The sequence below is a fragment of the Bos javanicus genome, chromosome 12 (genome assembly GCF_032452875.1).
Source record: "Bos javanicus breed banteng chromosome 12, ARS-OSU_banteng_1.0, whole genome shotgun sequence".
In the NCBI taxonomy this organism is placed as follows: Eukaryota; Metazoa; Chordata; class Mammalia; order Artiodactyla; family Bovidae; genus Bos; species Bos javanicus.
Window position 1 is genome coordinate 46149912 of NC_083879.1, and position 16430 is coordinate 46166341.

At 32.7% G+C, this 16430-nt stretch overlaps 1 protein-coding gene across 3 annotated transcripts in view; it reads right to left on the bottom strand.

Moving 5' to 3' along the window:
• DACH1 (dachshund family transcription factor 1) overlaps positions 1-16430 on the bottom strand; it is a 475499-nt gene that overhangs the window by 36462 nt on the left and 422607 nt on the right. For all 3 annotated transcript variants that reach the window (XM_061435055.1, XM_061435056.1, XM_061435057.1), the window contains 3 exons: positions 6512-6659; positions 3436-3579; positions 2875-2943 (listed from right to left, as the gene is read on the bottom strand). In XM_061435055.1, coding sequence (XP_061291039.1) covers positions 2875-2943; positions 3436-3579; positions 6512-6659 — 361 coding nt within the window. The remainder of the gene's footprint in view (positions 1-2874; positions 2944-3435; positions 3580-6511; positions 6660-16430) is intronic.

Consider the following 16430-nt stretch of genomic DNA (forward strand, 5'->3'; position numbering starts at 1 on the left):
TTTTCATTCCTAATTAAGTTGAGCTTATTTTGGAATACAGAATAATTTCAATTATGGTTGGATTGGGAGCAAGAAAGAATACAGAGACTCATAACTCCTGGGAAGGGAGCAGGGTTGTGTTCGTGTCATTCATGAGTTGTGAAGCAACACATGCTTAGAGCTGCCAAAATATCTGATATAGACCATTTCACAAATTAGCAGTGAGTTCTGGTTCTTTTTCCTTTGCCTTTCCCATTCTTGAACTTAGACTCCTCATTTTACTAAACACAGTCCTTGTTCTTTGATATTTTCTCTGCATCATTAATTTTGCTATTTTGTTAGCTTCTAAATTTATGAATTTAGTTTCCAAGACTAAAAAAAATTGTTTCAAAGGACTAAATGAACTCATTTAGTTGGGTTAGACTAGCAAAAGATGATCTCTTTGCTTTCATATTTTAAAAGTCTTGGGTAGTGTCAAGTGAGCTAATCGATAGCAATTAACATATAGAAACACAGATTCATCTACATGTGTTTTTTAGATTACATTTAAGAAAAATTCACATTATCTAATTAAAACCATTAATATTAAGGTGTCTTACAAAAAAAGCTTTCATTGAAGAGTACGATTATCAGAAAAATCCTTAAATTCAAGTGTAAGTGCACAAAAATTAGAATATTATTGATTATTTATATTAGACTTGAGGAACTCATCTTTTTAATTGATAAGATGAATGAAAGAATTGAAAAAATTGTTTCACGTTATAATTAAGAGAAAGCAATAAATAACCCCATAAAAAACAATATTTGCTTTAAGTAACTATGTATAATTGTCATTCAAATGTTTCTCCTTTCCTGAGTTATAGAGTTGTTTGAGTGGGTTTTCTGTGTTATATATAACATTCTGGATGGCAGAAAGAATGCAACTTATGACTAAAAATTTTCTTCAGAGTGTAAGTAAATCATAATAGAAATTGAAAGTAGTCAAAACTTTGACCTATATAGTAAGACCTTATCCCATATTGAAATATACATCTGAATTTGTGTTTTACAAATTCTGATAAAATAATTATAGCCTTAATTGATGATCCAAATAATGCTAATAGCAAACTCATGAAATATATATTATGTCAACTATGCAGAAATGTTTAATTGTTGCCTAATGCCTTCTTACGGAGAAGGCAATGGCACCCCACTCCAGTACTCTTGCCTGGAAAATCCCATGGACGGAGGACCCTGTTAGGCTGCAGTCCATGGGGTCGCTAGGAGTCTGACACGACTGAGCGACTTCACTTTCACTTTTCACTTTCATGCATTGGAGAAGGAAGTGGCAACCCACTCCAGTGTCCTTGCCTGGAGAATTCCAGGGACGGGGGAGCCTGGTGGGCTGCCGTCTATGGTGTCGCACAGAGTCGGACACAACTGAAGCGACTTAGCGGCAGTAGCAGCAGCAATGCCTTCTTAAACTTCCCATGTATATGAAAGAATATAGTGTCCATAATTTTTCTTGCTTGAATTCTAATCACCTTGAGAATTTTGTGGATATCAGATAATTTATATATCACATTTACCAGGAGGCTTATTTATGCCTCCTGCTTATTTATGCTTTTTTATGTCCAGCACTTTGGACATTAACTAAGTTAGTACCTGAGGAGTCCGCAAATACACAGACCACAGTTCTGATAGTTCACAATGGACATACTGTCCCTGATAAAGAGGACTGGCTTTGTTATTAGTAATTTGTTAACATATGCATGCAATTCTTTACAAAGCAACATAGATCATTTGAGTTTCATAATATTATAGTCACACATATATGTAATTTTACTGAAACCTATAATGCTCTAAAAAATGAAATCTTCTCTACAAGATGTCTCATAATAACATATGGTTCAAGCCTTAGGATTTAAAAAATAATTATCATGGTAAAATCAATTAATACACAAAAAACATTCTCCAGAAATGTCTATGGTTTCTGATTTTTATTTATTGCATATATAATACTTCACACAATTATATTTCCTTTATAGTAAACTAAGAATGATACTTTTGGAACTGACTGAGTAACACGATTAATGTCAAACAATATCCCCAAAATGAATGAACTTAAAATGCAAAATAAAAGCAATCGGGAGGATTATAGCAGTTAATCATTTTAGGCTTCCCTTTGAAGAATCATTTTCATTTAACGCCCTTTTTACTGTTTAGTATTCATGTTGTTAGATTGAGTTTATTGTCTAGAATAGATGTGAGGCTATAAATGCTACCTTCAGATTTTGCTCTCTCCTAACAGCATGGTCTTTGCAATACACATATTTTGCTTTTCTGAGTTTTTAATAAAACTCTCTCTAGTATTCTCTATATGATTTTGCTCAGCAGATTTGTGTTATTAAAATGTATATAATGGCACACAGTCCACTTGGAAAGTCCACATAGGATCAAATAATCTTATTTATTGTTAGCTTTCACCTGGTTTATTTTACATGTACCTTGCATTAGTTGTCACTAAAACAAAAAGAAGATAATTTCAAATTTTAAGAACTCCCTAATTAACTCATGATTTTATTGATATAGAATTTATAAAACTTTCATCTATTAGATTGGGCTTTAGACATTCAATAAAACACATTTACTGTGTTCAAGATTAAATCATACATTGTTTAAAATTAATTATTCCTTTTTAATTGCATTGTATAAACAGAAATGACCTGTTAATTTAAAGAAAATCTATCAGCACAAAATGAATTCACTCATATAAACAAGCAAGATGAACTTGACCTTGTTTGAACTTGTTTTGATGTGGCCCAGATGGTAGGCTACATGCTTGAATAGCAGGCTAAAGCAGAGGAAAAACTCATAGAGCAAGATCTAGATTTATAGCCTTTTGCAAATTCCCACCTTGTATTGTCCTTTCGGCATCTGTTCTGCCGCCACTGCGGTCAGCTTCTATCTCTGGGGTCAGAGAGTCTAAAAACAGAAAGGTAAGAGTGACACACATTTCATTTGATTCCCATTGTCCTTTAAAAAAAAAGCAACCTGTTACTTTGGTGCTGAATTAAAATTACATAAATCTTTGTCATCTTTCAAAGGTTGAACAAAGACTATAACCATGAGAATTATCAGAAGATTTGAATGGATAAATAATGCAAAATTGTTCAGAAAATGAGATGGGGGGGTTGAGAACTTCTCATATTAATATTTTATTATGTTTCAGTACAGACAGAATTGGTTAAATAGAAAAGCAATATCATCTCAGATACTGAAGTAACGAAACTGTGGAAGCACCCATGAAATAAAACATTTCCCCCAACACATGTGACTTTTCTCTCCACCATGCTTTCAAAAAGAGCTTAATGAATCACCAGCCATAGAAATACAAACCCACAAACACATGTAAATTGTGTTTTGAGTATTCACAATGAAAGTTAGTTAGCCATGCATAAAGACACATCCTCTTACCATTTAAGACCCTGAGACTATCTGTTGAAGCTGCCTGTTTTAGTGTTTGTTCGGCTTGCTCACGCCGTTTTGTCTCAAATTCAAGTGCTTCCTGCAATTTTCTCTTTGCCTTCTTCTCCTTCTTTAGCCTCTTTTGAACTATGGCTAGAAAAGAGTATATATACATTATTATTTTTCAGAATTTTTGCAATGTTCACATCTCCACAAACGGTCTCTATTTTTAAAATAATATTATTTTTTCCCCTGCTGGACTGCACCTATCTGTGCAGAGGAAGTTTAAACAAAACAAAAACAAAAAAACAACAATAACCCACTTTTACCTAAAATAAATCTCAGTAAAATGTCCAAGGAGGCCAATTTCTGTTTAGCCTTGAACTACTACAAGAATGCTTTTAATTATCATATGTGGAGACAGTTTTAATGGGAAACTAATTTTAATAAATATTTAAACTCACTGATAAAAGAAGTCTGATTAAATAAATTTTGTAGTTTAGTCTCTGCCCTTGAATCAGACAAATGCAAAGTAATCTGAATAGTATAAACCTTTAAGATTAGTCTCTCTTTATGAAACATTAATTTTGAGTAGTAAATGGAGCATTCCCCCTATCTTTACAAAAATGTTATACCAGCAAAATTTTTAATAATTCTTTCTTGTAATAAATACTATTGCATATGTGGAACTAATTATTATTATTGTTAATATATATATATATAAACAGACTTTTTTGATGAAATGATTGCAATTTGCTTAGAGATATTAATAATTTCATAGCAGATGTATTTGCAGTATTATATATTTCAGGAAAGTTACACTTTTAGACTGTAGGAGTTTGATGAGTATAAAACTTCATTGCTACTTAAAAAAGTAACCTATGATACAAAAAGTTAATTATGATGAATGTTTTTCCTACTGACCAATTTAAGTATTTGTACATAATATGTAATCAATAAATAATAACAAATTTTCTCCATAAATGTATGTTAACTGTACTTTCATACATATAATAATTGATCATTGTTTTAACTTTTACACTATATATAAAGTAACCAATCAGCATATGGAAAGCATAAAAGTGTTTTCTTTGAAATAATTTTTTTTTTGGATGGTTGATAAACATTGTGTATATGAGTGTGACAGAATCAGTATGAGAAAATCCTTCTGGCAGAATTAGTCATAAGAAGTAACCATTCCAAATTTATTATATAATTACTTACTACAGATTAACAAGCAACATTTTTTACCTAGCATAGTATTCAGTCAAGACATCAAAAAAGGTAATAATGGTTCATGTAAGAGTGTTACTTTGAATTTCCAGTTTCCACAAATCCTATTTTTATAATCAATATTATTCAAATGGCAGACCATTATCTTATAGTTTATTGTTGCTGGTAACATATATTTACAGAAAATTGTTTTTACATAGAGTCAAATCGTATAAGAAAAAACAAAACTGGTTTCAAATAAATGCTAATTTCCTTTATTTAATACTGTGAAAATCTTAACAAAGTTACTTGCCTACTCTTTTCCTTTCTAAAGATGATTGCTTACGTTGTCTCTTTGAAAAGAAACAGTAATTGCTGAATTACTTATTTGGATTGTTTATTCGCATGGCACTAGAAGCTCAATACCCAGTACCTTGCCATTGACTGTTTGTTTTCCTCCTACATGATTGAAGCGAATGGGGTTGCCATGTTTCCCTCTTCAGGATAACACACGGCTTCCATAGACACATTCATATAGATCATTATTGATAGTCATTAACTTTAACTTGTTGTTCATAATTAATTAAATGGTAGGTTCATGATGTTGTCTGTGAAACACTTTGTCCTATACATTTAGCAGTTAAAGGAATAAAACAATGTAAATTTTCCAACAGTTGTAAAACAACACAATTCTGAACATCTCTCAAGTAACCAAAAGGTTACCTTAAGAATTCAGGGTTTTGCTTTTAAGTTTTGTTTGAAAAAGACTTCTCCAAGTAAGAACAAAATTGCGACATGGCTATCTCATGGAAGATGGTTCCAAAGAATGAACCGTTTGACCATATTCATTACTCAGAACATATCCCACCATCAACATTTACCTTGTTTTGCTTACTCTAGTAGCTAAATCTATGTGAAGTCACATTACTTAGAACAGTGCTCTACACCCAGCGTGCCAGCTGCCTGAAAGCCTCATCCTGGGAACTGACTAACTATTGCTTCATAGTAACTAATAAAAAACCTATTAGTTCTGCAAGTTTTGAAAGAAAGAATTATTTTAAAATGACCACGTCACATATATCAGAAGAAAGTGTGGATTATTTATAGTGGATATTTATTAAATGAGAGAAAAGGAGCTTCCCCTTTTAAATATTGAAGAGAACTTTAGAGTTGAAGCAGAGGGGAAGTTGTTTGTAAAGAAAATACTCTTGGATGTCATACATAAAATAAGCAGACAAATATGAATGACCTTCAAAATTATCTAAACATGCACTGTAAAATGTGTAAAAAGCAGCAGTTCATAGACTGATAATAACATTATTTTTACCCAATAAAAATTCACATCAGTTTCTACTCTGATGTGTATTTGACCTTGTTGGATGAAAATGAGGCATTCAGAAAGAAAATTATACAAACACTCAACTTTGGTCATTTGTTCAGATATTCATCAGTCTTCCATTTCAGTTGATAAATATCTCACTAAATCTGCTTCGCTTGAATAATCAGTATTTTTCTATTTTAGTTTTATGACTTTAACTCAAGCTTTTCAAAGGGCAATTATGAATGAATATAGAATTCTTCTTCATGGCTGTCATCTTATCAGAACTCCTTATTTTAAAACTATGAATTGGTTAAATCTATAAGCAGTAAAAATTATGTGATTAATGATATAATGGATATATTTCATTATATATATGGTACGAAGAGACGAGAAACCATGTCCTTTAAAGGTTAAGCTCAGGATTCAAATCCTGCACTAAACTATAGCTACAAGTAAAAACAAAAAAGTTACAGTTTCATAGTAAATCACAAAATATTGTTATGCTGAATATTTGATGCTAAGTATTAAACTTATTTGGAAGTTTAAAAATACCTCTATTCTTTTGTTCCATTGCCAACTGCTTCTCAAGTGTCTCCCTTAGTTCTCTTTCCCTTAAAAAATCCATCTTCAGTTCTGTTTTTTCAAGTTGAACCTGTTTTTCTTGAGCTCTGGCATTGTCTATGGCAACTTTCAAGAGCCCCTGTACAAAGAAGGTATTCAGAATTATAATATTTTGGATGAAGTACATTTCATTCATTACTTTAACATATTTTAAAAGAGAACAGCCCACTTATCAAATATCTTCATTCCTGTTGTGCAGTCACTTTGTATTCACTAAGATAAATAGTCAAAGTAAAGCAAAATTTTTCTATGTTTAATTAAACTATTTAGGAAGACAAATATTTTTGGCATGCAGGTTCAATTGCTTCTAATTAGAATATCTAGGTTTAATACTACATGAGGGCAACACATAAGTGTATCTTAAAATTAAATATTGTGAAGAAAATTAGACTGATTTGTTCCATGTGTAATTATCTGACATAGTTTATGTAACCCCTTGTGATGTTAGCAATACTCACCTGTCTCTCAGGGCTCATTCTCTGCCACTCCCTACTGAGATTATATACAACGTGAGTGGCCATTTATTTCTTAAGGCACCAATTTGTTTCTGTACCAGGCACTTGGCTCTCTGTTTCCCTCCTGAATGCTTTTCCTCCCAGGTTTTGCATGGCTCACTCCTACATTCATTTCACCTTTGTTCAGTCATCACTGGGGAAAACCGTTCTCTTCACATCTTGTCTGGACTAGCCCTCCAAACTCAAACTTTTTATTCCCTCCTTAAAATTCTTCATGTCGTTTATTATGTAATATTGTCATCTGTTTATTTGTTTAGTGGCATATTTTGCATCTTCTTCACTGAAATGTAAGTCCTCTGAGGCAGAGACATTTTCTCTCATGGGGTACTATGGGTACTAAAACTCAGAGAGTGCCTGCTGTAGAGTAGATTTCAAAAATTTATTGAATAGAAGGATTCAAAACTTCTATTAGGATCCAAAGCTTCATGGCTTAGTAATGCAGTATTTTTAAAAAATCTATCAAAATGGCTCTAAACAGAGGATACATTTTAGGGTATATATAATAATACTGCTGCTGCTGAGTCACTTCAGTCATGTCCGACTCTGTGCGACCCCATAGACGGCAGCTCACCAGGCTCCCCCTGTCCCTGGGATTCTCCAGGCAAGAACACTGGAGTGGGTTGCCATTTCCTTCTCCAATGCATGAAAGTGAAAAGTGAAAGTGAAGTCACTCAGTCGTGTCCGACTCTTCGCAACCCCATGGACTGTAGCCCACCAGGCTCCTCTGCCCATGGGATTTTCCAGGCAAGAGTACTGGAGTGGGGTGCCATGGCCTTCTCCAATATATAATAATAGTATATGGCAAAAGCAAATTATATCTATTTATATAACTGATTATAAAATAATATATATATAATTTGCTGCTACTGCTGCTGCTAAGTCGCTTCAGTTGGGTCCGACTCTGTGTGACTCCATAGACAGCAGCCCAACCAGGCTTCCCCGTCCCTGGGATTCTTAAGGCAAGAACACTAGAGTGGGTTGCCATTTCCTTCTCCAATGCATGAAAGTGAAAAGTGAAAGTGAAGTCGCTCAGTTGTGTCCGACTCTTAGCGACCCCATGGACTGTAGCCTACCAGGCTCCTCCGTCCATAGGATTTTCCAGGCAAGAGTACTGGAGCAGGGTGCCTTTGCCTTCTCCGTATATAATTTGACTATATGCTGTATTAATATATGAGTAGTATTTGGAAATTTTCAAACATGAGATTATGAGAATATGTAAAACCTATGCAAAGCGTTCTGCATGTGTTCTCTGCTAAGATGCATTAGAAAATTATTACTAAAGTTATTAGTAAAAATTGGAGCTAAGATTTCAATACTTCTCAACTCAGCAATTCAAAATGCCCTTTTGGAAAAGATGCTTTGGATTGTGAACATCAGCAGCTGAATTTTTCAAATGAAATTAGAAATGAAATGGTAGTTAATGCCAGTTGTAGATTTATTTGAGACCCCTTTAACCCTTTATAGGATACGACATAAGAAGTTTGATTCATACATTTCAATTCCAGCTTGACTTGCTAACGCAATAGGAATGTACCTTCAGTTCAGCCCAATTGTCACAAGTCTTTTTAAGTCTCTTTTCAAGCACGTATAAGCTATTAATATTTAATATTTGGTATAACTGATCCTGAATTTTCTGGATTAATTTTTGTGATAGGAAACAAGCTGGATGGCAGTTCACTTCTCTCTACTCTTTTGTTTTTAACAATAAAACATAGCTGCTAAGGAAACTGCCATCTTAATTCGGCAACATTCCTGTATATGTTTCTTCTTCATCAGGAACAAACAATTAGTAACAAATGAAAGAGATCATTACATCAAGTGCCCTTTTAGATCACCCCAATTAAAACTTTAGTTTAGCTGTATTTTAATTCTAAGATACCAAATTCTAATTTTCTGCTCTGATTGCTCTTGTTGACTTATCTTTGAAAGATGTACTCTCTGTGCAATGTCTAGAGATTATTTAGCAAGATGCCAATGTTGGCACCACTTAATGTGTTGATTGGTTGTATTATCAGTAGCTGTTTAAAATAAATTACTATTAAACTATTATTGTCCTTGGCTGACAAAACACAATATTTTGGTGTTCTTTAAATATGAAACAATCATTATGAATAAACGTGTTGAATAGTGTTAAGCTGCAGTTCTAATTTGTGTAATTTTATATTAATATTTGTTGTAAATATAAAGTTGCTAAGAACATTTATGTTTATTGTTTCCTTCTGTTACATTGCTGTTAATGTCGCTAATGGTAGTACATTACTTATTCCTGCTGATTATGTCTGAAAAATATTAGCTTTAGGATCCAATACCCTCTAGGGACTACTTATAAGCTGTATAAAATTAAGTTTCATTTTTAGACTTTAAATCAGTGCACATCAGTAGGAGTCCAGTGTGAACAAAAATCTTCACTAGAGCCAAACTGATACATATGCAAAAAATATGTTATTGTCTGTGACAGCTCTTCTGAAAAAATACGGAAAACCAATTAAATTTCAATGCAGCAGGGGACTCGGAAAAACAAAAGCAAGTAGTGTTCACAACATCTACAAATCACTGGGACACCATTTTAACCATCAGTGATAACAGTACTATCGGATTTGTGTAACTTCTGTAAATTTTCCAGGTAGATCATATGCAAAAGGTCACACTAAATGCTAGGTCTCATGTGGTCATGCGATATCAAGCAAAATTCTACAATGGCAATGTGATTTAATGTAAAGGAAACAAGGTTTAAAACATAAAATTTGTTCCCAAGGGGAGGTCAGTTCTCATGATGTTGAAGCTGGATAGTAACGATTCTTAAAAAAAAAATGCATTTTAAATTTAGTCTATGACACAGCAGTTATTAAAGATAGTGGTTGTTTGACTTCAGATTTCTTTTCTATATGCAGACATAATGCTTGTCATAATACAGAAGTATTTTTGCTTTCTAAAGTACTATGACTTGTAAACAAATTTCTATCATTTTTCAGGGAATGAGTTTATAAACTACATATATAAAGGACACATTAATCTAGCAATATGTCAACTATTTCTCTTGCCTAGGAAGTATAAGTATCTGCCTGTATAGGAGACTTACAGTGATATTGATATGACAGAAGCATTTCTTAATTTATTAGTTAGATCCTAGAGGAAGAAAAGCTTACTTGGTACATATTTGTATTTTGTACAAATTTGTGTTCAGTAGTTTGCTATTTCTAATGAGAGTAAATAAGGAAATGGCAACCCAGTATTTTTGCCTGGGAAATCCCATGGACAAGGAGCCTGGCAGGTTGTAGTCCATGGGATCACATAGACTCTAGTATTCCTGCTTAGAAAATCCCATGGAAAGAGGGGACTGGCAGACTGTTGTCCATCGGGTAGCACAAAAGTCGGACACTATTGAGCAACGAAACAACAACAACAAACCCAGTTGGAGGAGATTTTTAACCATTATCTAGTCTAGCTTAAACCTTTCAAAGATGAGAAAACCAAGGTCCAGAAGGAGGAGGTGACTTGTCTAAGGTTCCAAACGAGTAAGCTGACTAAACCTAGGTCAGGACTGCCCTGAGGTTTTTGGTTTTTCTTTTTTTCTTTGTTTGGTGTTTCATTCCGAAAAAGAATAGTGTGCCTTGAAGTTAGGAACTTTAAAAAATATGACAGAACAGTATCAACTAAAGCATTTTTGCCACTCTTGTGACAAAAGATACTATACTTGGTTTACTGTTATGGTTACTGTACTTCAAAGTTGATTAACGATGAATTCTCCATCAAAAGCACTTCTAGGTATCCTATACTGGATACTGGTATCTAGAGATGCTTACAGGGAATGGAACTTCCTAAATGATAAGAACAACAGAGGTGAAATGAGTCTTCTGTTATTCATAATAAACTCCTTGCAACTACATATGAGTTTCTGTTAATAAGTTGACTTTTGGCAAGTCCCTAAAGGATGGATGAGATTCAGAGAACTTTTGAATTGGTCAGTGTATAGAGGTACAGGGTGGGTGACGTGTGAGGGAATGGAAGCTCTATGCCTCTTTCGAAATACATTGCCCTACACATTTCTCCCATCTGTTTCTGAATTGTATTGGACAATTCACCCGCTCCTTCTCGACCTTGATTTATAATCTTTTATAATAAACCGGGTACATAAGTAACATGTTTTCCTAAGTTCAATGAGCTGCTTTAACAAATTAATTGGCAGGCATGGTGGGAATCTCCAGTCTGTAGCTGGTTGGTCACAAGCACAGGTTACAACCAGGACTTACAACTGGCAATGAAAGCGGGGGCAGGAAGCAGGTTTGTGAGGCTGAACTCTTAATCTATGAGATCTGATGCTATCTCTAAGCAGATCATGCCTGAACTAGGATAAAATGCAGGGCCCCCAGCTTAGCTCGCAGAATTGCTTGTAATGGGAAAAACTCTGACACTGGTGAATTAGAAGTATCAGAATTTAAGTAGTGTTAGAGTAGAGGAGACTCAAAGGAGTATATTTCCTGCACAAGGACATATTAAGATTATTCAGCAAATATTGTTGTTTAGTTGCTAAGTCATGCCCTACTTTTTTCGGGATCCAAAGGACTGTAACCCACCAGGCTCCTCTGTCCATGGGATTTTCCAGCAAGCATACTGGAGTGGGTTGCCGTTTCCTTCTCCATGGTATTTTCCTGACCCAGGGATGGAACCTGCATCTCCTGTATTAGTAAGGGAATTCTTTACCACTGAGTCACCAGGGAAGTCCTCAATAAAATTAGTTTTACTATTAATATTTGTATTGTTGTTGTATATGATATAAATTAGTAAATATGATACAGAGTCCAGATTTTTAAGAGATTAATGCCACTCTCTTCATTACAGTAAACCGAGTTTAAAATATTGGCTGTGGTTTACTGTTTTTTCCATGATCTCTCTTCACAAAATTGGTAATGGGACACACAGGAGAAGATATAACATACTATGATTAAAGATAAAAAGACATAATATAAAAACCAATGTATCTGATGCTAGTCTACCCATATTTTGAAGTCAATGTCTTATTTTATCATTTATCATTTTGAAAAGTTTCTAATTCTTTTATCAGTTAGAGAAGATTAGTAACTATATAACTAATTACTAGTACATATTTTATAATTAAAATACATATTAACAATGCAAATAAAAATGATTCATTTTTTTGAAATGTATAAGATATATTACTGATCATGACTTTGAAATGTAAAGACTGGAATATGTATAATCAGAATATTTTGGTCAAATTATTTTTCATTGTCTTCCATTAAATATAGAAGTAAAGAATGCTTCTTAAATACCACAGTCAGAATATGTTTATTTGTCAGACCATAGTGAACCAATCTCAGCCTGCTATTCATTGTGGTTTTAACATCCCTTTTAGATTTTCCTTGTTTGTTTAATACTTCCACATAGACAAATCAGAATGAACCAAACAGCTATCTTACTCCCCTTATGGCATATATCCTTAGGGTTAATATCACTCCTCACTAAATTTTATATTCTCTACCTTATTTTTCTTTTCTATTTTATTTATTTAACTATCCTTTAAAATAATTTTTTGTAAATAGGGTAATAAACAGTGCAACATATTTATTCCTAGTCTTATGTGCAAATGTATCCCAGTTATGATTAACAGCTTGAAAGCTCAGATTGAGAATAGTGGGTAAAATTCTCCCTTCAGTTTGTTCAAATGATAATCAAAGATTGAAGGTGTCACATCCAGTAAATTGATACTAAAATTCTACTTTCCACACCTAAAATCTCATAGGTTGTTGTCCATGAACACGTTTGATTAAGGAAACCATAATGAAAGACTGTCCACATAGAAAAATAAAATAAAATTCCATATAATTTTTTTTAATTCTAAAAAGGAAAATCTAGAGTGAATTTAAATGTCACTAAAGTAAAATTGCTGTTCTTTACTGAAGATATCCTTATTCTTTATGACTTCTAATTTATAAAAATAGTCAAACTTTAAGAAAGAATAGTATAGTTCTAGGAACTAGCAAAAATCTGGTACCTAAAGATATACAGTATACACATATATTTCTATACTACATATATTTTTCTGTACTATATATAAAACGTATTTTCTACACTATATATAGTATATATATTTTAAAATACTAGCATATAGTATTTTTCTACAGGCCCTTTTTTAAAACACAAAGAAATACCATTTAAGAAAATTCAATTTTGATAATGTGTCATGGAAGGGACATCTACAGTAGCTATTAAAAATTCTTAATTTTAAAATTATCAAATTACACAATATCATGAAATCAAAGGATTGAATATTAGAACAATAACACCTTAAATATTATTTTGAGTAGTTTTGGTCATTAATTCTAAGAAAAATAGAGTTTATGTGCATTAAATTTAAATATAACACAATATTCTAAAATAGAAAACATGCACAATAAACCTTTAATTTTAAACATGATATTGTATGATATAAAAATGCAAATACTTTCAACTCAATTATTTTTCATTGTCATTGTGATAAAGTATCTTCAAAGGAAATATAGAGCTTTAAATTTACCACACCAAAAGAGTATTGCCATTTGAGACAGAAAGCAGAGAACCCCATTATACATAATTGAACTTACAAAGGAAATTGAGGTAGACAGAATGTAATTACCCAAATTAGAATTTGGACAGCAAACACATTTATACTGTATGCCCCATGAGTCAGAGTCATGACTGTTTAAATATTCTATACCATTCCTAGGATATTACTATAACTCAATATATGTAATAATAATAAAAGAGCTAGCAACTATGACCTTTTGCAAAATAATGTGAAACTATAACTGAACATAAATCTAGCATGTATGTCTGGCTTGTGTGTGTGTATGTGAACATGTATATAAGTATGTATGAATGTATGTATGTATTGTCGTTTGTTTTACTGTATATTGCACTTAGTAAGATTTTCAATATTTATTTTACCTTTCAAACATATATGTGCATGCACATATACTTGTATACAGGTATCACATTCATACATATACATATATAATATCTCATCTGTATACATCTATATGTGAAACTGAAGTGAACAGCTTAATTTATTTTAAATGAAATATTATTTCCTTTTTTGATGTGGACCATTTTTAAAGTCTTTGCTAAATTTGTTCCAATATTGCTTTGGCTGTTTATGTTCTGGTTTTTTGTCTGTGAATCATGAGGGATCTTAGCTACCTGACCATGGATCAAACCTGCACGCCCTTCATTGGAAGGCAAGGTCTTAACCACTGGACATAGAGGGAGGTCCCTAAATGGAGCATTTTTACTGTGAGTGTTCTAACTTTGTCAGACCCAGAATCCTATGATTTAGGACTAGAAGAAATAATTTACTTTGACTTGACTCCTATCATCAATGCTTCCTAATATATCATCTTAAGGCTGTTTGGAAAGCTAGAGAATATATTATTTCCAGAGATCTATTCAGTAAAAAATAATTTATCTAAAATTTGAACAATTTAAAACTGAAATTTTCTCTTTTCTTCTTTTCTTTCTTTAAAGAAATACTTATAATTTGAGGTGATGTAGATAACATTTCTGGGCTTCTCATGTTGTGCTAGTGGTAAAGAGCCTGCCCACCAATGCAGGAGACATAAGAGATGTGGGTTAAATCTGTGGGTTCAGAAGGTCTTGAGGAAGGCATGGTAACCCACTCCAGTATACTTGCTTGGAGAATCCCATGGACAGAGAAGCCTGGAGTCCTATAGTCCATAGGGTTACATAGAGTCCGACCCGACTGAACCGATTTAGCATGCAAGCACACAAGCAGATAACATTTCTAGTCTGTGTATTACTGTCTATGGGTGGGTGGATAAACATTCTCAAACACAGAATTTGACTTAGTGATGTGGTTTTCACATAGAACGCAAGGGTCCCTGTGTAAATCTACTCTTCAGATGAGCAAACTGGTTTGCACTAGTGAATGTTTACACAGAAATGTTTTCTTTGCTGAAATTGAAATTAAATTATTATTTTCCCCATTAAAGAGGCTTTAGTTAGTGAATATACAGACACCTAGATGGAGAATTTTAAGTAAATGTTTAGCTTTATATTTGCTTCATATAGAATTTTATAAATATATATATGTACACACACACACAGAACATGCAAAAGAAACTTAATTGTTCCCTTACTTCTCAAAGTGTAAATTCAGAAATGTTGAGGGATATTTTTGAAAGCATTTAATTTAACAAAAGAGAAATGCATTAAGAACTTTAACTCAGAAAACAATAATGTGGGCTGAATTTAGAAAAAAAGTTACATGTTTATTTTTAAATATAATCAGTTATTTGGCTATGATTACATTTAGGTTAGATTGATGATTTATTTCAATTACTGAGATATAAAACCTTAAAGTTGAATACAGTTCTGGAGATTCTAATTACATTAGTATTAAAAATGCCATATTAACAGATGAGAAGATATGTTACATTAAAGGCCTTCTGTTATGTCCTTAGAGAGGTAAATAAAATTAATTACATTTCTACTGGGAGAAAGTTTAATATGGTATGAAATGTGTACAGAAAAATACCAGTAAGGATTGAATGCTAGAACAAAGATTAAAAAAAAAAAATACCACCAGAGTATCTGTAAGCATATTACTACCAGCTATTTTAAGTGTGGAGAAGTGATGGCAAAAAGCTCCATCTGGGGTCCACATGACCACTTCATGTGTGGGCAAAAAATTATGTTTTCTTTTATCCCAAACACTTATTATTTTGGCTCCATGTTCTATGTTATTGTTAATGGTATTTTTTATTCATAATGTACTGTACATAAAATATACATCCTAAAGACTACATAGGAAATCTGTGGAAAGTTTTGTATGACTTTTTGAAGTCTATTCTTTGAAGAAATCCTATTAACTGAAATAAACTAATTTATGAAAGAAGGGATTTTTTGGATTCTTTTTCATTTAGACATATTTAAATGACTAAACATATCATTTCCTCACTGAAAGGCCAGCAGTTTAAAAACAGCTAAACATTTATTAGAACTGGTGTACTGTCTTTTAATACATCAGACAAACTTAAACAGCTAGATTCCTACTATTAATTGGCAATAAAGAGAACATTTAAGCAGAATGGTTTTTAAAAGGCCCAGGTCCTTTCATCTAAGTTTTTATTAAGATGTAGTATACACATTTGGGTATTTCTAACCAATTGAATTTGTGTATTAAGTTTAAAATATCAAATTGCTAGAAAAATTCATTATCATGGTTTTGTCAGTCTCAAGAATGGATTAAGCTGGGATAGTATGACTTTGGGAAAAATTGACAGCTGAATCCTCCATGTTCCTTTCTCCCAGAATGTGAA